The sequence below is a fragment of the Pantherophis guttatus genome, chromosome 8, assembly GCF_059756535.1.
Source record: "Pantherophis guttatus breed Tessera chromosome 8, ASM5975653v1, whole genome shotgun sequence".
Lineage (NCBI taxonomy): Eukaryota > Metazoa > Chordata > Lepidosauria > Squamata > Colubridae > Pantherophis > Pantherophis guttatus.
In genome coordinates, this window is record NC_142070.1 from 18145343 (window position 1) to 18169890 (window position 24548).

At 37.2% G+C, this 24548-nt stretch overlaps 1 protein-coding gene across 6 annotated transcripts in view; it reads left to right on the forward strand.

Moving 5' to 3' along the window:
• The window catches only part of PDLIM5 (PDZ and LIM domain 5), a 151751-nt gene that overhangs the window by 121468 nt on the left and 5735 nt on the right, over positions 1 to 24548 (forward strand). For all 6 annotated transcript variants that reach the window (XM_087875289.1, XM_034440491.3, XM_034440492.3 and 3 more), the window contains 3 exons: positions 16204 to 16360; positions 20478 to 20658; positions 21845 to 21965. In XM_087875289.1, coding sequence (XP_087731415.1) covers positions 16204 to 16360; positions 20478 to 20658; positions 21845 to 21965 — 459 coding nt within the window. The remainder of the gene's footprint in view (positions 1 to 16203; positions 16361 to 20477; positions 20659 to 21844; positions 21966 to 24548) is intronic.

Sequence of the window (24548 nt, forward strand, 5' to 3'; positions counted from 1 at the left end):
ACCAGTCTGGCAGATAAAACAACCAATATTGTGTTTAAAAAAAGCTTGCTAGATTTTTTTAAAAGACGCTAATCATCACAATAGTCTTGCTGCCTTTGCTGTCACTTGTAGAGTACTATGTAGGAACAAGTCCTCTAAGTTTGATTTTTCAGCAGTATGGATATTCTCTCCTTTGGTATTTGTGAGGCTGCTGTTTCAAAATTTTAGACTTATAGAGACCTTCGCTCTGTGAATGTTAGGTATGAATTGATTTTTCTCCTCCCTGAAAGTTCCACCCTGAACTTTCATTCAGTACAGAGTACAGTGAAGGTTTTAAGCAACAGTAATTTCATGCTGTTGTGTTTTAATCTTTTTTTTTTCCCCATTCAATTGAGCTCCATGAACTTTACGGTGCTTCAACATAAGACAGCAGTCTAGAATTAAATTAAATAAATAAATAGGGCACCATTACACTAAAAATCAAGCTTGTAATTATTGCCCCCCCCCCTTATGATCATCTGTAGGTAGAACATACACTTATGCACATAGCAATTTGGTAATTCTAAAACGAGCATACTAGCAGTTTTCAGATCCTTCGTTTGTTTTTCCTTAGGCTGCAATAACACAGCAACAAAGCAAACTTATTAAAAGGTTGACTTCATTAACTCGGTAGGAAATTTCCAAGTGAAAATGTATTGGATTGTGCTGCTGAAATCTAATAAGGGAAAAAAACTATAGGCTGTTAAGCTAAGCAGGTGGTCCTTGACTTATAACCACAATTTGGACCAGAATTTCTATAGTAAACTGGTGCAGTCATAAAGCAAGTCATCACATAACTGGACCTGATTTTATGCCCAGTTTTACTACATTTGTTAAGTGAATCACTGTGGTTGTTAAATGATTAATACTGGAAAAGTTACAAATCGAAATTATGCTTACTTAGGATGCTCTAACCAGTCATAAATGTGAGGTGGTTGAGAAGTGCCCAAATTGTGATCATGTGACTGTGAGAGATAGTGCAAGGGTCGTAAGTGTGACAAAAGTCGTAAAACACTTTTTCCAGGACTGCTACAACTTTGAACCATTGTTAAACCAACAGTTGTAAGCTGAAGATTACCTTCAATAAATATATTTCAATCGAAATTTTCAATTCATTTGCATAGTAAAATCATAAATTAAATGTACTCAATTGATTTTTGAGATGCTAATGTTTGACTTTTGTTTTAAGTACTTTCAGCTATATATAAACTGAATATAATATACATGGTTCTTTAAACTTTCTAAATTTAGTTCAGAGCTTTATTTATTTTAGAGTAATATTTTCTTTTGGTCTGGAACAATTTATTATGTGGAATTCAGATTCCTCACAAAAATTGTCAGAATTTATGCAGATTAATTTTCCTGATGTGCTTCTCATCTAAGGCTTTACAGATGTTTTCACGCATGATTTTACATTTTCAAATGGAGTGATGGCAAAACCAGGGGTGGGTTCCACTTACCTTTACTACCGGTTCGCAGTGGGAGCATGCGCACTTCTGCACATGCGCAGATCACCCATGTTGATGTCATGGTGGGTGGGCGGAGCCTCCCGCCGGTTCTACTACAGGTTCTATAGAACCGGACCAAACCGGGAGCAACCCACCACTGGGCAAAACTAAGAAGGGAGCAATAAAGACAAGGAAAAACAGATTTCTTTAGAAATTTGACAACAACTTCATGTCTGTTTGGCTGTTCTATGTTTTCACACAAAGGACTTTTTGCAAATCATCAGGGATGGTTCTGTGGTTGCGCAATGTGGAGTCACTATCTGACCATTGTAGGAGGGTCTGCTGACTGTAAAACTGTCAGACTGTCGGCTTGTTTTGAACCTACACAGAAGAGGTATTTTCAGTATAAAAGACCTCTTTGCCATCACACATTTTGTAAGATAAGCACTATGTTTTTTGTTTTCTCCACTGTGATTTTTAAAAGATTTTCTACTCTGAGGTGAAAGATTAAACCAATGCCCCCATCCCTTCCCCTCAAAAATCCCCTTTGGTAGAGGGCAAAATTTGGCAGAGAACTGTTCGGAACTCTCTGTGCTTCATACTAAAAGAAGAAAGACCTTCTGAGTTACTTTTTAAAAATACTAATTTACTCTTTCAGAGTATTTTTAATCTGTTTAGTACTGTTCTAGTTGTAAAGAGAGTTGGTTAAGGTTTTGAACTAGCATAGGCAAAGCCCAAGTTCTAGTTTACCTCAGATATTAGGTATTAGGTATTATTTGGACCAGTCAATCTGTCAATACAACCTCACGGAGTGACTGTTATAGGGAAAAATGGAAGGTGGAATACTAAGTATGCCAAGTGCAGAAAAGAGAGGTTCTAAATCAATCAATTCGCCAATCAATCAAAAAAAATAAAGCAATTAGATTCAACCACACTTGTGAATGGATGCATTACTTTTTTTGAAAAATTACATATTGATAGGGGAAGGATTCATAATGATTTCTAGGTACCAAAATGTATGTTTAATGTGGTAGGTAGTTTTAATTGTGTGGCCTGGTTGACCTATGGCTATGTTTGACAATAATTGGGGGGGGGGGGGATTTGGAGGTGTGATACCTCAAAGTACCTTGAGGTGGCGATAAATCACTGCATTTGTACAATGGTTTTCTTTTTCTTTCTTTTTTCTCTTTCTAATGGGAAATGAAATGGGGGGGGTTAACTTTGAGAGAACAACTTATATTTTGAGTGCACGATGTTCTTTCATTTATGGTACATTTAACAGAAATGATCTTTAATGTTTAACTTGCAAGGTATTCTGGATGGTGGGAGAAGTAAGTGTAGCCCCATGTATTTTATAACACAGGCAGGGCAATATTTCAAATGGTGTTTTTGTTTTTTTTTAAGTTTCTCACGAATCTCATTGCTTGTAATTTATATTTATCTGCTGAAGTTTTTTTCATTTGTTTTACTACTTTGTTTAATGGAATTAAGCTATTCCCAAGCAATGAGATTAGTTTTGGAAAGCTTGCCTTTTAAACTGAAAAGGACTAATACAGGAGTGAAAAAATATAAGAATGTTTGGGGCAGACAAATCTGTGTTTGGCTGAATATTAAGAGTACAATATAGGCATGTGATTCTGCTTGCTTTTTTTCCCGTCATTAATTATTCACTTTATTACTTTAAAAGATGTTTTGGCAGCAGTGATGCTAAGTGATAACCATATTTCTCCTCAAATTTACCAGAATTCGAGAATCTGATTATAACCAGAATTAAGTTTGGCCTCTATATAGCAGGCTGACGTGATATGTATTGCGATGCTCTGAAACATGCATTTCTTCTTAGGAGGCTTTTAAAAAGATTATTTATTTATGTAATTATTTTGTGTAGCTACCCATCTCGCAATGGTAAGCACCTTCATCTCAGTTGAATCCTAAGCTACAAATATTCTTTTCTATCAATAAGCACCTTCTTATGTTGTCTCCCAGGCACCAGATCTGCTGTAACAACCCGAGAGACACATATTTTTATAAAGTGGACTTTTAAGGTTTCCCTTCTCTTGAAAAGCATCAATGCAAACCAAGTATTTCAAAACTAAATAAAGAACCAAAGCATTTATTCAAGTCACAGCATTTTATCATTGCCTTCCTATTTCATTCACTGTATCTTAAGCTTCAGTTCAGTGGCCCCCAACATTTTTTGCACCATGGCCTAGTTTCAGGAAAAACAATTTTTCCATGGATCAGTGGTGGCGGCGGGGGGAGGGAAGAATGATTTTGCGCACTATCTAGATCCCACACATGTGCAGACAAAATTCGCTTGCTTGCGTGGCCCAGTTCCTAACAGGCCACAAAACAGTACTAGACCATGGACCAGTATCAGGCCACGGTTAGGAGTTGGGGCCTCCTGCCTTAGTTCACTGTTTTCCCAGTGTTTGAAAATCTTACAAATTGACCTTTATAATTAACTCATGACTTATTTTATGTTTTAAAAAAAAGGTGGAAAACATGAAAGGAGGAAAGGAACCAACAAACACATAGGCATATTGTATATTTATACTATTCAGACCAACATTAAATTCATTATTAACTAGTTGGAATAAATACTGATTGGAATATTTATGGAGAACTAGTTCATTAAAGAGTATGTGAAGAGATATCGGTATGTTTGTGAATTAATTTTGAATTTTTGATATGGTAATAGCCATATTGGTATGCAATTCAAGGGAATATTTAATTTCTAAACCAAACCAGTCTTTGAAATGCCAAGTTAAAACTTAAGATTGTAAGAAGCATTCTTAACATGTTTTAAGGCCTTTATTCTTCAGTTTGTTTATATGGGGATCTTCCAATCCCAGAGTTCTTGCAAAAACCATCCATATCCAATTTGGCAGAACTTTAAAGTGCTTATAAAAAATACTGTAGACGTAAAACTATCCAAAACACATTCCAATAATGTGGGAATTCTACATGCTGCTTATATGCCTGGACCAATTAGTGAAACCAGAACAATGATTAGACTTAACAAGTTGCTGCTTTGTAGTGTCAGTTTGATGCAGGACTAAATGTGCTGCAGAGAAGTGAAGAGGGTGTTATTTGACACAAGGGTGGGTTTGGGCACAATCGCAACCATTTCGAAAGACTGGATGTTGGTCATTCATCACAGGACTGCCAGCATAATATAGACCAAAATATAACATCTATTTACTGTACTGCAAACGGACATGTTGTTTCCTCTAACTGATCCAATATATGAATAAAGATTCTACTTATCTTTATTCTCTTAATGGAAAAACATTTCCAAATAACATACTAAACTTATCTCCCTTTTTTAAATTTCCAAAATGCTTATATTTGATATGAGGCTGAGCAGCATTTTTTTAAAAAATTAGGATGGCAGCGTGGGGCTGGTTTTTTATATATACAGTTTGTAATTCATTCAATAAGCTTTTAAAGAGTGGACAGTTGAGAAGACCACAAGTGCCAAGGGTGGCAAACTGTTTGGCTAGAATTCAGTACTTTGTGAAGTTAGATTCATGGGATTAAAACCCATACAACATTGGCGGATTTGATTTTGACTTGGTTTTTACAAAGATTGTTTGCTGTATTCCATCATCATCATCATCATCATCATCATCGTCAAATCTTTATTTGGTCATAGACCAGCAGCATGTATTTGCTGTATTTTGAAATTGAACAGGACATTAATTTAAATAAAAATGTCGTGAAAGAGCTGAGTACATTTAAAGTTCAATAGCAACATCAGAGGAGTTTGTTCCTGAGAAATAGACAGCCCAGAATTAATAATACAAAATTGTTTTGCCATACCACAGGCTGGGATAGGTTAATGAATGTGAATTCCAGTGTAGCCAAGCAAAGTGTTCTGAAACCACACCAAAGATCTTCGTAAACATCACCTGTTGAAGCTGGGGCATTTTCTTGTGATGTGAGATGCTAACCTGTTGCAAGCATCGCGGAACAGAATAGATGTACCTTTGTTTTCATTTCTTTTCTTTTACCTATGTAAAATACGATTATGATTATGCAACTCTCTTCCCATCAGAAAAGCCAGTTGATAGGTTTTCACAGGTGGCCCTGGATATTTGCAATGGTTTTGTTTCAACTTGCAGATAACAAAACCATAGCTAACAAGACCTTTAAAAACTTGCTTTACTCATGTACAAAATCCATCCGCCATTTTGCACATGCAAAGAAAAAGACAGAGAAAGAACTGCAAATATATGAAAGCCTTACCTGTTGCTAATGAGGTCTAGTCTATTTTTATTAACTGTAGGCTAAATCATGAGTAGTGGAGCCATGGATACAAAGGCTGTCAGAGTTTGTTGCAGCACACACAAGCAGACTATTAAGCAGTATTCAAAACGTCTTTCTATACATAACAACACATAAGGCATACAATAGCCTTGTAGGTTTTTCCACGTTGTAGAGAAGAGAAATAACAAGTACAAACACAGCACAAAATGGAGAAGGCAAAATGGAGGACAAAAGCTAGTGCCCTCAAGGTTGTATACAGAACAGTTAAGCCACGCCCAAACTGTCTCTTATGGGGCCATGCAACAAATACTATGTTTCAGTTACCAAACAACCCTCATTGGCTGACCTGTTGCTATGTGCTATTCCAGTTCATGAATATACTCTGACAAAGGCACCTGTAAATAGTGGTCAAATGGATTTTAAAGATGTGTGTTATTCAGATCAAGTATCTTTCATAGACAATTTCAGAAAATTTTATTTGGAATAAGAGTTTTGAAATGCTCTTCTTTCTCACAATTTTCATCTCGTCCCACATCAGATGTAAATGGACTAGGTTAATATGTTCCACCTCGTTTTCCTCCTACTAACAATGTGCCACTCTCCCACCACAGCCTTTCTCCATCTTGTTCTCAAGGAAACCGCAGCTTCATTTCTTCATTAACTTTTTAAATAAGCCTCTCTATTCATTGTCTTGTTTACAGTCTGCCACTTTCAGCAGCCAAAGGGTATCAGCATTCTCCAGGTCAGCCCAAATACGGCAATTTGAAATTAATGTGTTTTGCAGGATTATTTTACATATGGCATAAGTAGTCATCTAGTTACAATAACTATAAGTCATTGTTTTTCAATCTAGATAACTTTCAGAGGGATGAATTTCAATTCCTACAATTCTCAGAAATGTCAGGTCCATATATCAGAAGGATCTACACAGGTTGGGAAAAATTACCATAGACTTAAAATCTCCAATGTGTGACTTCCTTCAGTTCATTTAATTACTGACTGTATAGTCAATAACCACCGCCCCATTTTCTCTCTCTCTCTCTCTCTCTCTCTCTCTGTGTGTGTACAACTTTGAGCCAGTGTTGACTCCTGGCAACTGCCTGGGTCAGTCCCTGCAGTGTTCTTGGTAAGATTTCAGAAGTGGTTTGCCATTGCTACGTGTTGTGGTCCACCAGCAGGCTGCAGAGCTGGCAGCAGAGTCGGACAGTGAGGAGGCTGGGGAGGACCATGGGCCAGTCCTGGAGTCTGGGGAAGGCTCGGACAAGGGGTCTGTGTCAGAGGCAGAGAAAGGGCCATCTGGGAGGTATGTACTGCCTTTGGAGCCTCCAGAGTCAGACCTCAGCGAGGCAGAGGAAGAGGGGGAGCCTATTCCCAGTGCGCACATGCACAGAGTTGCCAGAAGGCAAGAAAAGCTAAAACAAAAGGGACGATTCGGGAGTAGGCCTGGGAGATGATTGGCCCCTCCCATAAGATTTAAAAGAGGAGCAAAGGCACATGGGCCTTTGCAGGAAGCAACATTTGTTCATTCTGTTCAGCTTAAAGCCTGAAGCTCTGTTTGATTCTGGACTCCGTGTGGCTTTGCCAATTAGGTCTTTGGCAGCATGTCAAGGGAGATAAAGGTGGGTGATTATCCCGAAGGACTTCTCCCTAAGAACTCTTTACAACTAATTGGGACTCATCTGTGAATGAACAGAATTCACAGCTGTTGCAATAAAAGAGATTTTTGGGACTATTTGTGTGTTTTAATGACTCAGGAAGCCTAGGTCAGAACACTATGTTCCTAAGGCTGAGAGATATCAACTGGCCTAAAATCACCCAACCAGCTTTGTGCCTAAGGCAGGACTAGAACTCATGGTCTTCCAGTTTCTACTGGATTGTGCAATTGTGGTTTAAAAGTTAAAGTGAAAAGATGTTGGAACCGCATTGGTTAAGTCTTGAGCCACTACAACCACAGTTATGGTGGCTGTTTTACAACAGTTATCCCTTATTATAAATCTTAAGAGATTTTCCTAGAAATCTTTATGATATAAAGCTGAATAAATAATCTAAAACAGATTCAGAAGAATGCATTCAGTTTTCCTTACTCACCTGATAGAAAGGATGGATGACCAAAACTGTTATAATCGATTAGGTAATTATTCTGATGTCTTACAATAACATACACTTTTTCAAAAAGATTCATTGTCAGATCAAAAGGAAGCTGTCATTACCTAGGATTTCTGCACAACTAAAAGTGTCAGCACAGGAGAGGAATGGAGGACAGCTGAAGATACACAGATGATCGTATCACCATAGAAATGCCATGGTTTACTTGTGTTAGGAACAATGAAATATGGGTGACATCATGCATATCTCATCATTTTGATATACAGTACAGTGGTGGGTTGCTCCTGGTTTGGTCCGGTTCTATAGAACTGGTAGTAAAACCGGCAGGAGGTCACGATGTCATCCTGGGTGATCTGCGCAGGCGCAGAAGCTTCTGCACAGGCGCAGAAGCACGTGCGTTCCCGCTGTGAACCAGTAGTAAAGGTAAGTGGAACCCACCCCTGATACAGTAACTATAGTTTGGATTACAACTGGACACTTGGGTTACACTGGATACACAAGCAGTTCAAAATAAGGAGGATATGATACATAAAGGAATAAGATGCCAACTTTTTCCCCAGTTCCTTGAATCCCCATATCATCTAACCAAGCTATCTCTTTCCTCAAAAGGTTTGTAGATTTAGTTCTGTCCGTCTGCCAGTCAACTCTATAATCTTCTCAACCTTAAACCCATTGATATTGTGTTTTAATTTGTTTTGAAATTGTTATCAGGCTAATTGTTCTAGCTCAGTACTAATGTGTTCCATGGTGGTTTCCAGAAAAATAGCAAACTTTACTAATACAATTCATTAGTTATTTCTTTCATTTAAAATATTTGTAGCCCTCTCACAAATAAATATATTGCATTATATTTACAATATTGTGGAGGTAAGGCTCACAAATTATTCAAGTCCTTGCCATAAAAACATCCCTATGCATTGAACTTCAATGCAGAATGATGATGCTGTACAGCAGGAGTGTCAAACATACGGCCCGCGGGCCGGGTGTGTCACTCACAGGCCACGCCCACCCCAGCTCCGCAAAGGGGAAGAACATCACGAAACGTCACGTGATGGCAACGTGACGTGGTGAGTTTGACACCCAGGCTGTACAGCTTTAAGAGTTAAGTTCCTCCTTTGGCTCCAATGTTTATTATGTGGCTTATTGCAAATAATACTACAAGATGTAAACCACATGAATAGAAAGGCAATTGGGTAGGCATTAGGGATATGCATCACTTCAGATTGAAAGGCAAAAAAGTTATCTGGGGCTTGTGGAGGGCAATCATGATACTCGTCCATCAATTCTTAAACCAGTATATGATCCCTGGAGAAGATGTGGCAGTTTCAGGAGTTGGAAAAGATCTTACATTCTCACTCCATGTTATTCCAGAACATCTTTTTGCCCTCCTGAACTGTAGCAGGCATGAATTTAATGGGATGATCCTCCCAATTTTCTTCCTTCTGAGACTGACTTTGGAAGGAACAAAGCAAATCCCTCAAATTTTACTGAATTTTGACTGACCCATAAATGCTGCAGATGAGAAAATGACCTGACCCAAGCCAGCCCAGAATGTTCATTTTAATTAAGAAACTTTACAGTCCATTTAATCTGAGCTCTTTAGAGATGAAAGCCTTAGCTGCTACAGCAGGAAACTAACCTCCTGAAATTGTAACCCGGCCTCTGATGCACCTGTTGTGATTTTTCATGGTGCACACATTCTAACTTTCCCAGACATTTTAAGAAATGATAACAGTATAATCCTTCCTGTTCTGCCTTTCATCGTAGGAGGATTTAAAGCTTTAATTATATTCCACAAATCTAGCAAAAAAAAAAAATGGCTGTTGAAGTCTTTGCTTTCTCTCATTGCCTAAGCCCATGCCTTTTAGGGAAATGTTCAGAGGCTGAAATTTAGTTGGTGGAGCTTTTTGTGGGAAGGAGGGAATATTAATAGCATTTAAAACTCATCAATATTCATTTGGCCTAGAAATAAGAGCCAAGGAGTTATAGTCTATTAAGTAATAGGAACATCTATTTTCGCCCATCTGTTGTACAGTAGTATGATTGTGGTTATATAAACCACTGGACGACAGCACTTTATAATGAAATTCTGGCACTTGTATGCCTAGAAGTATCTTTACTATTATTTATAGACTTCATATGATGCCTGATCTTATGTTTAAGTGAGTGTTAAATATTCAGTCTCAGTGGTTTCTATGGTCAGGAGAACATCTGTCAGAGAAGGGTTGGCTCAAGTAGTGGACTTTACTCTTGTCTTAAGTAAGATTTTAATTCGTTATTAATGTTTAGCATTAGACTGTCCTATGAATAACACCTAGTGTATTCTGAATATTCTCATGTTTCTCTAAAAAATAGAAGTATTTCCAGAAAAAATACTGTCCTTATAGAAGAATAATCATTCCATTTCAGTCCTCTGAAATAGAGTATTTTATTCCATTTTGGATGACAGCCATTATTAAAAACCTTAACAAATTGAAGTGTACCCATTAAAAATTCCCCTAAAATAAATACAAAGAGCAGGAGAGAAGATTAAAAACAGAAAACCTTCATTATCTAAAGGGTTAAAGCTTACAATTGGTATATGATAGAGAACATTACTCCAGTGTTACTATAGAAAGTAAGTCAAGAACCAGGAGAGGAAAACTGCAGAATTACGGTATATATTTTGGCTAAAGCATAGAAGATACCTCTTATGAGAGCCAACATGGTGTATTGGTTAAGGTGCTGCGCCATGAACAGGGTGACTTAGGTTTTAGTTCTCTTCTTCAAACAGAAGCCAGTTGGGTGATTTTGGGCTAGTTGTTTCCTCTCAGCCCTAATCATACCTTGGAACAAGCCAGCTGAAAAATACAAGCAAGTTTTTGTATCATTGATTACAGGATAAACACTTAAAAACATTAGGAGAAGTCAACTGGATGACCATGGCCCAGCCAGTCCTCCTCAACCCAATCTACCTCACAGGTTTGTTCTTGTGAGGGGAAAAAAGGAAGCAGGAATACTAATTTTTTTTTGGGAGGGGGGTTGCTTTTAGTCTAATAAATAGTGTGTTATGGCTGTCATTGAAGACAGATCTAGACAGCTGTGGTTGTTGAAGATTAGCGTCTGGTTTTAGGAAAGCACTTGGGTGGCTAATAATCCTAGAATGGACTGGACAGTGTTACATTGCTGTACCTTTGTTGTATTTGTTGGTTTGAGAGAAAACAAAGACAAGGACCCACTGTGGAAAAAAATCTGTCCTGTAGTTTATCCACCAGAAATCCTAGCAATGGAAGATAAGAAGTTTACCTGCCAGAGAAAAACAGCTGCTTGCCTGGACTAACAAACAAATTGCCAACCAGTCTGCTTAAGCCTTTCCAAAAATGTTACTTTATTTTGTGTTCTACGGTGAAGCTAATATCTTCTACAGACATCTTTATCTTTTATATCCCAAACAACAGGTGGTGTTTTGGGTTTGTCTCAGCATACGCTGCCCTTGAGATTCAAAAGTATTTATGGAGTTGGGCTATTCAAGCAAAATCCCTCACATGCACACAACTTACACAAATATAACCAAAGTATTTACTACCTAATCAAAACACATATCTTGGTGTATTTTGCAAAGAAAATTTTAGTTAACTGAGACAACACTCTGTGCCCAACAGTTGAAGAAATTGTAGGGTAGTTTCTAAATGTATTAAATAAACTATGAAGCTGTTGCAGAGTTGCATGTATGGGTAGCATATAAGGGTTCTAGGGTTAGCTTTAGGGTTCTATGATTAGTTTTAGGTTAATTGTCTTATCCTGGTGTAAAATTGTAAAGCCAGAATAGGTTCTAAGGTTCATCTTCCCATGAAATTTATGGGATTGCATGTATGTATTTCAAATATTGTCCTCTTCAGATTGTCAGTAAGCTATCATAACAATGATAATTTTTTTCAGTGCTGTTGTAACATTCATTTTTCATACTTATGACCGTTGTAGCATCCCTATGGTCATGTAATTGAAATGTGGACACTTGGCAACTGTATTTATGACGGCTGCAGTGTCCCAGGGTCATGTGATCACATTTTGCGACCTTCTGACAAGCAAAGGGGGAAACCAGATTCATTTAAAGTTGTATTACTAACTTAACAACTGCCGTGATTGATTCACTTGGTAAGAAAGGTTGTAAAAATGCAGGCAAAGCTCACTTAACACTTAACACTTGTCTTGCCTAACAATAGAAATTTTAGGCTTAGTTGTGGTTGTAAATCAAGGACTACCTGTACTGGTAACTTTCCACCCTTTTCATGTGAACGATAAAGACAAGGACATTTTTCCTTTAGAACAAAATATTTGACACCAGCTGTAATACATTATGAATTCACATTTTTATTTAATGCTCCACTTCCCAAGTGCAGTTCAGAATTCATTACTGACTTTCACGAAAATGATGTGCAATAACATGTTTTTATTTCCAACCTAATTGAGGGAACAAAATCACAGAAGAGAAAGTGTGACTTTTGTGGGCTATTAATGAGTCTCATACCTCCCAAATCCAAAGACTGTCTATCTGTCCATTGCCTCTGAATTGTTCATAATTCCAGATGCTGCAACAATCCAGCAATTGAACAGTGCTAATTAGTTTTCTGTATTAATGGAAATCGTACATTTTAATTGCAAGCGTTGGGCCAATAACAAGACAAAGACATTTTTAAAAGGGATTGGAGAAACACTGAGGGGATGCAGCTCATCAAAGTTTCAGTGTCATCATCTATAATCATTTCCAGGGTTTTACCTGGAATATACGAAGAAAATGAGGTCCCACAGGTTCTTCTAGGTTTTAATGTTACCTGAGTAGCAACACTGTGCTCCTATAAAAATGTAACTTGGATAAAGTGCAACCTTTTAAAAGAGAACTTTTCAAACACAGTGAAAATTCTCAGCAAATGCGTTAGATTGCTACCTGGGGTGTTATAATCAGGAAAAATCCATAATTACATAGTTGCTTCAGTAATCTCAAGAATATGGTCTGACAATTTTCCTGTTTGCTGGGAGTTGAAAATGAAGCGGTAAACTCTCAAAGGTGGTGCTCAAAAGTGCAATTTGACAGAAACAACAGTACCCTTCAACATTCTTTTTCTTCTTCCCCTCTTATCTGGTGTTTATTTGTAGACCTGAAGAGCATTTATAGTTCAAAATAAATTACTGTGATCACTGGGTCATAATGGAATGCCTCAGAGACAGAAAAGAGCCAATTTTAAAGAATACGGCATTTCTTGATAATGAAAAGCTGACCAATTACTTATTTATTGTACACATTTCTCTGGAAACCTTTCCTATTTCTTTTACTGTCGTTATTTATTTGTCAGGAGAAGGTTATCCTGATACTGGATCATAAATATCTACAGGTGTTTATCACACTTTAGTGAAAAGGGGGAAAGAAAAGCATCGACTGTTGTCACTTTAGGGCTGAAAACATTTCAGAAAGTGCCAGCCTTATCTCTTAACTTCAACAGTTTGTCAGACTTTGAAGTTTAATCAGGCAGAAAAGGTGGGTGACTAAACTGCCTTTTCAGTAGAATTGGCAAAGCACGAGCAGATAAATAAACTTTAATGAATTTGACTATAGGCAGAGTTAAAAGCATGCAAGATATTATGGCAGGAAACAGAGCTGTTTTTGCATTGTTTCTAAAGGAAAAGATGCAAAATAGGGGCCGTAGGACAAAAAAATAAGGGATGGTCTGGTAGAATAAGATAGGTGCTGCTTGTGTTGAACCTCTGTTCGGATATGGTTATATAGTTAATGCTACTTATTACAAGGGCCTGTCAGAAAAATTGAAAAGCAAATAACACACTTAAGAATTTATGACACCTAATTAGTGTTATCTATTTCTTTGGATGTGGGTGGCACGTATGGCTCCGTGGTTAAGATGCTGAGCTTGTTGGCTAGAAAGCTGGCAGCTCACATTCGAAACCCGAGCACCACATGATGGGGTGAGTTCCAGTGGTGAAATCCAAATGTTTTTACTACTGGTTCTGTGGGTGTGGCTTGGTGGGTGTGGTATGGCTTGGTGGGTGTGGCAGGGGAAGGATACTGCAAAATCTCCATTCCCACCCCACTCCAGGGGAAGGATACTGCAAAATCTCCATTCCCTCCCCACTCCTGGGCGAAGGATATTGCAAAATCTCCATTCCCACCACACTCTTGGGCAAGCCAGAGGTGATATTTGCCGGTTACCCCGAACTACTCAAAATTTCCGCTACCGGTTCTCTGAACTGCTCAAAATTTCTGCTACTGGTTCTCCAGAACCTGTCAGAACTTGCTGGATTCACTGGTGAGTTCCCATCCACGCCCCAGCTTCTGCCCACCTAGCAGTTCGAAAGCATGGAAATGCAAGTATTTCGGAGGGAAGTTAACAATTCTCCGTGATTACCACAGAAATGTCTTCATACTGCATGGATCAATGTCCTTGAAACGGAGATAAGCACCCCCCCCCCTACAGTTGGCAATGTCTAGTGGAGTAATCTGCAGGGACTCCTTTACCTTAGTTTTACTTTATTTCTTTGAACTAGCACTAGCTTTGTAGTGTTTCCAACAAGATATTTTTCCAGATCCCTTGTAGAGATGAGAAGGTTTACACCTGGACTTCTTTTGCATACAAAGTATTTCTACTTCTACTGATGTTCTTTACATCAGTAAAGAATTTATTTTTGTATTATGTTCATTTATTAACCCTCTTGTATGTTATGGTTATCTGCCAGTAATTCAGCATTTCAGACATGGTTGACTTTTACCCTGCTTTTTTTTGTTGAAATCCTTTGTTGCTTGTTCTTTAATTTCGCTTTTAGCTGCATGCAGGGTTGTGTGGATTTTTAAAAATTCACTGGGATGTTCCCAAGGGTAAAAGCACTATTTTCAAAGTACACCATCCTTAATGCGAAGATCCTCTATGAAGGAATTTATTTTTGATGCATATTTCAAATATTTCACCACTTGGATTTCTTCTTAGTGTACAATAAAGAACTATATTAGTTCTTTGCCTGCTAATGGGTACATTTTTCTTATTTGCTTCATGTAATTGTCTAGCTGGAGATAAACTAAAGCTTATTTAAGAAATCTTTCTTTATTAGAATATGACAATTCTAGATAAACTGTTTTAATGGGAGCTAGCCTTTAAAGTCAAAGTAATGCAGGTTAGCTAGAATACTGCGGTATAATATACTAGAAATATCTTACCAATTACAGTTTTTTAAAAAATGAATTCAATTCCCTTGCCCAGTTTGAAGGGCATTTTTGCAATAGAACTAAACTCTAAACTCCATTCAGAAACTATAGTCTTTATCTACTTTTTAAAAAGTACAGTTACATTCCAAAGATTTAGCCTTGAATCTTAGATCAGAAATTCCCTATTCCCTTTTTTTCTGATGATTTCCCATTATACCCATTGGCCATGAGATTCTATAGAACCAAAGAATGAATGTATAAAATATGTTAATGATAAAATATAGATGGTCTTGGAGGATAGAGATAACCCGGATTCATGACAATCTGTTCTCAGGTCCAGGCATGGGGTGAGAACACCCATAGGAAACAAGGAATTCCTGTCAAGGAATAATTTATGTTTATTTATTTATTTTATTTAAATTTCTATACCGCCCTTCTCCCGAAGGACTCAGGGCGGTGTACAGCCAAGATAAAACCCACAAATATAAAGGTTAAAAGCAAATTAAAAGTATTAAATAATTTGGCTGAAACTAAAATAACATAAAACAACCCATTAACATTACATTTAGGCCAGTCTTACCTGCTGAAACAAAAGCGTTTTGAGGGTGGGGCGGAAGATGCGAAGGTCGGGAATCCTACGAATCTCCGGGGACAGCTCATTCCATAGGACAGGTGCCCCCACAGAGAAGGCTCTCCCCCTGGTGGTCGCCAGTCAACACTGTTTGACCCCGAGGAGTCCCTCTCTGTGGGAACGTACTGGTCCCAAGCATATAAATTATATCCTCAGCATTATCTCTCTGCAAAGGATTTGAGATACTTTTTAACCCGAGAGAATGTGAATCAAGCACCATCACAGTTTATTTGCATCTCTTGATTTGTAGTTTTGAAAGTATCTCTGCCCATAAAGGGCATTCATGCAGAGGCAACCAGAAACATCTTTAAAAATGGTCACATAAGTCTTGCAAAAGATGTGCTCGAATTCATCATTCACAGATGCTCACAGGTACTGAATGAAGCAAATCATTTGAATGCTAGATATATCCCTAACGATCGCAAACTTATTTCTATCAATAAATTTATTCATAATATTTCTGCATTTATGTACTAAAACATTGAGATTGCTGGCATTTTCTCCTTGCAAGCTCAATTTTGTCCCATTTCAATTCACGGCAGCTGGAAGTGGATGGATTTCCAACAACAATACAACCTCTGGTGAGAAAGCTACAGCCGCACAGCTGCAAACCAATGAAGATACTTTGGTTCAGAGAGCAGAGCATATTCCAGCAGGCAAGCGGACTCCAATGTGTGCTCAGTGCAATCAAGTCATCAGGTTGGTACTATTTTCTATATACAGTACATGGTTGCTTTACATGAGGTGCAGGACATATCTCTTATTCTACAAGGAATTTGTATTTGAGTAATTACAACCCATTGATTGAAACTACTTCGGTGCTATTCTTGAGTTGAACTCTTGAAGCACACTGATACAACAACAAATACAACAAATAAATGCTAATTAATTAGGTTCATACAATATGGTCAGTAAAATTAATGCATGCTTTCATCTGGAATATACAGTAGTGGCCAAAATTGTGGAAACCTTTTGGGAAAAGTGTATTTTCTAAAACTAGCTAAAAACTCCACTTTTTGGGGAGGCAGTAGTACCATAAAATTATATATCAGTGGAAAAATAATTTAATCAAGAATGTAATGCAATCACTTTTATGAAGGATTTGCTATTAGAATAGCAATTACAGTATAAAGCAGAAAAGTGAAACACATAGAAAAAACTATATGCAAAAATTATAACCATAGAAAAAATGAGCTATGCAAAAATTATTACATCAGTTAATACTTTGTTGGGTAACTTTTAGCATGAATTATGGCCTTACAACTTCTTCCCATGGAGTGAACCAAGTCTTTTAGTTCTACGGTTGTTATAATGTGAAACCAAGATTGAATGATTACTTCTATTCACTGGGTTTTATTGCTGGGTCGCTTCTGACTAACAAGCTTCTTTAGTCGGCTCCATAGATTTTCAATTGGGTCAAGGTCTGGGCTATTCCCAGGCCATTCCGGCAGTGGAATATGATAATCTTTAAACTCCAAAAAAAAAAGTGGTGTTATTTAGCCATCAAACCTCAAAAATACACTTTTCCCAAAAAGGTTTCCACAATTTTGGCCACTACTGTAACAGAAAGTTGAGAAAGTGTTTACTTCGGTTTTCTGAAAATTGTGCAAGCATGTGAGTTGTTATATAATGGAAATACTGTAAGTACTTTTACTGGTTCTCATAATTCTCTCAATCATAGAATCCAGGAATTTTCAGAGGAATAGTTTTATTGAGTATTGATTGGTATAATATCAAGCTTATGGTTTATATGGGCATATTACTAGAAGCGGATATTCACACAGGTTCAGAAAGTAAAATAAAAGACAAGTGAGAAGGTTATATAGAATCACCTTGCATTCTTATAAAGATTATATCATGTTGTTTCTCTCTGTTGCAGTATAATACTTTGGGAAGCTTATGATAGCCTTCAGCTTTTGGGGTTAAGGTTTTAGGATAATTACAGTTCATGCCCTTTGAGGCAGTATTACCTGTGAAAAGGTAAGAACTGGATCAAGTGACATTCCACAGCACACCTGTGTTGCAGCCAAATGCATTGTACACCTGGTTACTTTACACTAATACATAAAATAACCATGATGTGCAAGTCTCCCAAATTTAAGAGGGAGTATCTCATAACTTTTTAATTGACATCCTTAAATTATTGATACGTTTATCTAAAACTTATCACACTTTTTTGCAATCTTATTATAGGCTCTCATTCTATCTTGCAATACCAAGATGCTAAACTACCTGGTTTTTCCCATGTATAATATCTGTGAAATATTTGTAGTTAAATTTTGATAGATTGCTATATGCAACAGTTGAGATGTCTCAGAATATCATTGAATAAAATAATTAAATGTGTCAATTTATATAGTATTAATATATTTCTGAATCATTTTCATGGAAGGGATTTTTTTTTAAAGTATGAGTTTCTTTAAATTTTTTTTCTCCCTAAGTAATCATGGCATTACAATTACTGACAAAGAGAAATTTTCTGCAAGATAAATGAGAAATTAAAGTGCGATTTAACTGCCACAAGAAGTGGAAAAGCTGTGTTGTTGGAAAAAGATACTTGAGTTTGCATTTTTATCATGCTTTCATGAACCTTTAAAAATCAGGACAACTTCTGGTCGTACTTTGTGCTTACTTAATAGTATAAAAAACGCCTATCTAACCTGCTGTCATCCACAGAATATGGATTTATATATATACCTTTTTACGCATTGTCTTGCATAAATATTAACAGTTCCAGCAAATGACCTCTACAGAAGCATTTTTTCCCAACTAAGGGAGCACATCCGTGACTTAACTTAACTCAATATTTTACTTTCCATTGACATAGTCATAGTTGGCTACCTCTAACTACAAAACAGCTGTGCATTTATGCATTTCATCCAAATTATTTTCATTCATGAAACAGGACGTTGACTGATTTACATAAATTTCATATTTAAAAGGATTACTGCTGATGCTGTCCATCTTTGCTCAGAATATAAATCCAATTGATGTTTTTCTGTCAACTATATTATGTTTTCTTGCCCGCATGTGATTTCCACTGAGTTCATGCACAGTATTTATAATAAAATCATTGGGGGAAAAAATTCTATGTTCACTTCTTTAGTGGCATTGCGTGTGGTAGTCTCAGCTGCAGAATTCATTGATTCATTCAAAATACTGGAAATAATAATTTTGCTTTTTCCACACTGGAGCTTTATTTCTCTTCAGGTATAAGCTTCAAAATATTAAAATTCTTAAATGGCTGAAGAAAATTAAAGCACACCAAGTCTAAATATTCTCTGCTATACATAGCTGGTAATATCAAAATACTTAGCCTTCCTTCCAAATTCCTATTATGTTTTCTTCCAAGACTGTACTTTTAGTGCAGACAATTGGAAACTTGATCCTAAGTAGGGCCAGAAGTTCTCCTCAGACGTGGTCTTTTCTAATGAGCCTCATAAATTACTGTGCTGTGGGAAGAGAGCAGTTTGTTATACATAAGGACTTAAATTGGATTCTTACGTAGCTGAAAGAGCATTGATGTTAAAGATGCTTGTACAGAGGTTAGAGGGTATCGGGTTAGACCAAATGTTCTGATATCCACAAGGCAGCAAGGTTACCTGTAGAATTCAGGTGTTTCTATTTATCAAATGATTTTTAATAGGTGCAAACGTGCTTTGTAAACACTGTAAACATAAATATTACAAATATTAAAACACTGCTTTGTAATATTTTGAGAAATAGTTATCCTGTAACTATGTGTTTTACATATAGGCAGAAAATGGTTCTACAGATGAAATGGCATGCATTCTTTTTTTTCTTTTTCTTTCTTTTTTTTTTTTGAAACTTTTTTTCACTTTGGTTGATTTAATTCTGCTTTTTGATTTGGAGGAACTAAATGAAAACAATGCATTCAATCCTTATGGTGAACGCATCAGAGTATAAGAATTTTCTATCACATGTCTAGATGTATCTTGGGTAGAACCAGAAAGTTCTACCTTGACCTAGAACCTTTTTTTATTTTATGTTTCATTTTAATTGTATTAAAGCATAAGCATTCTGTTCCAAGGCGAAGCCCATTGTGAAACCTGTATTTATTCCACTCTTGGATAACATATAAGGTAAAGGTTCCCCTCGCACCTATGTGCTAGTCATTCCGGACTCTAGGGAGCGGTGCTCATCTCCATTTCAAAGCTGAAGACCAGCGCTGTCTGAAGACATCTCTGTGGTCATATGGCCCACATGACTAAACGCCAAAGGCACACAGAATGCTGTTACCTTCCCACCAAAGACGGTCCCTATTTTTCTACTTGCATTTTTTACGTGCTTTCTAACTGTTAGGTTGGCAGAAGCTGGGACAAGTAACGGGAGCTCACCCCGTTACGTGACACTAGGGATTCGAACCGCTGAACTTTTGATCGACAAGCTCAGCGTCTTACCCACTGAGCCACCGCATCCCTTAGATAACATATAGTGTACTTCTAATATCTCTTACATCACTTTTGGGTCTTCAGAACTTTATGTACCAAAATTGGGTTTATGTTTAGCTGTCGTGATTTTTTTAGAATTTTATCTTTTAAGAGACGAAATTATCCATTAAAAGCTTACTTTGAATGATATCAAGACAAGTGCTTGTTAATGGAGTTAAATGTAAGTACTGATACCTCGATCTAAAAAAAAAAAAATCCAGTAGAAGTTTCTTCTCTCTTTAGCTTTTTTTTTTGCTAAAGCTAATTTTGCTTTCTTTCTGCTGAAAGAAGATAGGAAGTAGATGTTTGACTGCATTTCATTAAGCATGGAGTTTAAAATGAATGTTTATTTTTATTTGAAACAGAGGGCCTTTCCTCGTAGCATTGGGAAAATCCTGGCACCCTGAAGAGTTCAATTGTGCTCATTGCAAAACTTCCATGGCTTATATTGGTTTTGTGGAAGAGAAGGGAGCCTTTTACTGTGAGGGTTGCTATGAGAAGTTCTTTGCCCCAGAATGTGCCCGATGCCAGAGGAAGATACTTGGAGTAAGTAAAATGTCAATTTGTAATTAACATTATGGAGTAGATAACTCACATACTCAAACCAGCTGTTTCTGTAAATAGTATTTATTGATGCAGGAGCACTAAAATAATTTCTTTATCTCGGTTCCAAAATTAGAATTTATCTTTAAAGTTATGCATTGTCTTTCTCTAGTTCTTCCATTCCAGAATATTTTATTGTATCTTAATCCCAGTCTCAACAGCTGGCTACTGTTCTCTGGGATTGGAAGCAACTTGGATCTGGTTATTACTTGAATGGAAAACACCAGGAATTCCAGAGCAATGGATAAGCCTGGGAAATAGAAAAACATCCCAGAAGGAGGCAATCACAAAACTACTGTGATATTACTGCATAGATGTATCAGTAGAGTCACAAGGAGTTGAGTTTGAGAGTAACTTTATCATGTAGAGGAGCCATGATGGCCCAGTGGTTAGAATGCAGTATTGCAGGCTAATTCTGCCCACTACCAGAAGTTTGATCCTGATCAGCTCAAGGTTGACTAAGCCTTCCATCCTTCCAAGGTTGGTAGAATGAGGACCCAGATTGATGGGGGCAATATGCTGATATTATAAACCACCCCAGACAGTGCTGTAAAGCATTGTGGGACAGTATATAAGTCTAAGTTATTGCTAATGCTTGGTAGTTTGGGAAAGGGCTATACTGGATGTGAAAGCCAACATTTTAGCATCAGCTCTTTTAAGTAGAGTTCAAAGAGGCGAATAGACTCATTGAGAATATGTATGCTTACATAAAGCCTATTTCTTGCTTGCTAATGGTAATTGAAAATCCAAACTAATTATTCAGTAATGAACCCTGAATTATGATTATCCCAAGAAGCTGGAAAATAATAATAATTTTTGAAATGTATTTTCCAATGTCAGGTGGAAAGACTTTCCAGCATTTAAAAAGGTTTCAAATTCTAAAATATCATAACTGAATTTTGTGGTATTTAAAGTACAAAGTGTCTAGGACTCATCCAGGTCCTTCTACCAGAATTACAATTTTTAGCTTTTCCTTGAACGGTAGCTGTAGAGTTGATAACATCAATGCACAAGAATGCATTTTCCAGTTTTTATGCTATTCCAAAAATATACAGAAAAATGTAAGCTATCTAATTCAAATATTCAAGTACTGACACATAAACCCTGTTTGCTTTGCTTTCAATGCTAGGAAGTAATAAATGCTTTGAAACAAACTTGGCATGTCTCCTGCTTCGTGTGTGTGGCCTGTCACAAGCCCATTCGCAACAATATTTTCCACTTGGAAGATGGCGACCCTTACTGTGAGACAGGTGAGTGTTACCTATAGCAACCCAAATAAGGGGAATAAAGGGATGAGAAGACATTTATATAAAAAAGACTGGGCTATTCTTTCCTTGCTGATGGGAATCTACCAGTTCAGCTGGTAGATTCTATTTTTAAAATAACATTTGAAAACAGGTCCGTTTCATGCTGTTAGCACCATCTACAGTGAAGCAGAATGTCCCCCAGTTCATTTGAACTGAAATGCCGTTCTTGGTTAGATACAAAATAGGAGGACAGTTTAGAATTATTAAATCTGGAATTTAAAGTGCGTCATCACATACACTGCTGTCTGTAGAATTGAAAATATTGAAATAAAAGATTAATATATCTAAAATGGAAAGTTATGTATGTACTGTATATATGAGGACCCAGCTTGTTGGGGGCAATATGCTGACTCTGTAAACTGCTTAGCAAGGGCTGTAAAGCACTGTGAAGCGGTATATAAGTCTATAAGTCTAAGTACTATTGCTACTGCTATATGGAATTTCCTACAGCAGTATATTAGTCATTTACTGTATATAATGTATGTCACTTTCATTGATTTTTTTAAAATTAGTTATTGCTTGGGTTTGCTTTCCTATTTCATTTTTTTTCCTTTTTCTTTTTTATAGACGGTTCTACTGTATTCCCTTTCTTTTATTGCCATCCTCTCTTTGTAAGGAAAATAGTCACACTCTTGCTTGCATGCAATTGAATAAGCAAAAACCAATGGGCATTTTTCCTGGCAAAAGGCAATAATTGCTTCACAAACAAAACAGATGCCACAAAGTTGGTAAATTAAAGAAAAAGTATAACCCAGATAAAGTAGAATACAGGTGGTCCTCGACCACAATTAAGCCCAACATTTCTGTTGCTAAGTGAGACATTTGTTAAGGGAGGTTTGCCCATTTTACGACCATTCTTGCCACAGTTGTTAAGTGAATCACTGAAGTTGATAAATTAGTAACCCGGTTGTTAAGTGAATCTAGCTTCCTCGTTGACTTTGCTTATCAGAAAGTCGCAAAAGGTGATCACATGACTTTGGGACACAGCAGCGGTCATAAGTATGAACCAGTTTCTAAGCATCCGAATTTTGTTCCCATGATCATGGGGATGCTACAAAGGTCACAGCTTTGAAAAATGATCATAAGTTGCTTTTTTTCAGTGCCGTTGTAACTTTCAACGGTCACTAAGTAAACTGTCGTAAGTCGAGGACTATCTGTATTTGTAGTTTAGGGTTGAGGGGTCCTTGACGCTGAGCTTGGTTGTTTACTTGGAGATGTTTCATTACCCAAACTAGGTAACATCATCAGTGGTAGTAGGAACTGGGGTTTAACCAGGTGTGGTATTCACTTACTTTCCCGATCAGTTCACAAATGTGAGCGTGTGCATTCCCACATGCTGCGTCCACACATGCGCCCAGCCTTCCATGCATGCACTTTGCTGGTGCGCGCGCCTTCCGCACATGCACCCAGCCTCAAAAACATGCCTAAATAGCATCCTATTTAGGCATGTTTTTGAGGCAGGGTGCATGTGCAGAATAGAGCCAGGGCAGGTGGGCGGGGCAGGCCCACCTGTGATTTCCGCTACAGGTTCGGGCGAACTGGGGCAAACCGGCTGAATACCACCTCTGGGTTTAACCCAGTTTCACAAGTTGAATGGAAGTAACATTCAACAAATAACAAAAACAATTGAAATATTCATCCCATGAGTTTTCATGGGAGGTTTCTCTTCAACTGGAATTTCAGGTGACATTACAGAATCAAAGATACAAGTTCAGTGTCTACACTTAGAAATCGTACATCTCTGATCTGCCTTTTGTGACCTGTCCTTGCACAGATTATTTTAGGCTGCTGTTACCATGGTTAATGTAACAGGAGAAAAATCTTAAGACTGTGTGTCTGGGGTTGAAAAGGAAAGAAAACAGAAGCACTTCACTCTGTTCTGGCTACTGTTCCGTCAAAAGCTTGTAAACCTCTTAAAAGTCTAAGCAGGAGCCAAGTTAAACAGATCTACATTCGTTTTCAGTATGATATTGTGAAATAGAGATGAAAGAGCTTGTCAGATTGAAAATAAATATATTTGAATAATGTGTCACATCAAAGATAGCATACAAATTTGGCAAGCTCCTTGAGTTGATAAAGTAGTTCTCGTTTAACTTCAAGCATTGAGTTGGTAGCTGGAGAAATAGGTGTACTTGATTGTTTATATAAATCGCCACCTATCTTAAATAAATTGTGCATAATTTTAATTTGGCCCCTTCACCTCTGCAATAAATAGGTTATTGGAGGACATGCCTACAGTGTGTATAGAATATAAAAAGAATTGTGCAAAACAGTCACATGGCTTAGGAAAATCTTTGATAAATTCCACTTTGCATGTGATTCTTTTATTATATCCATTACCATTTGAATGGTATTTCATCTTGGTCTTTTTACAGAATCAAATTGTTGTTGCAAAAAAAAAGTTTATTTGGAAAATTACAGTGACCCTAATAATTCCCATATATTTGGGGATTCCTTAGCTGTGATTTTTATGTATTTTACCAAATCAGGGCAGACATTGGAGAGCAGCAAAGAATTCTCTCTATT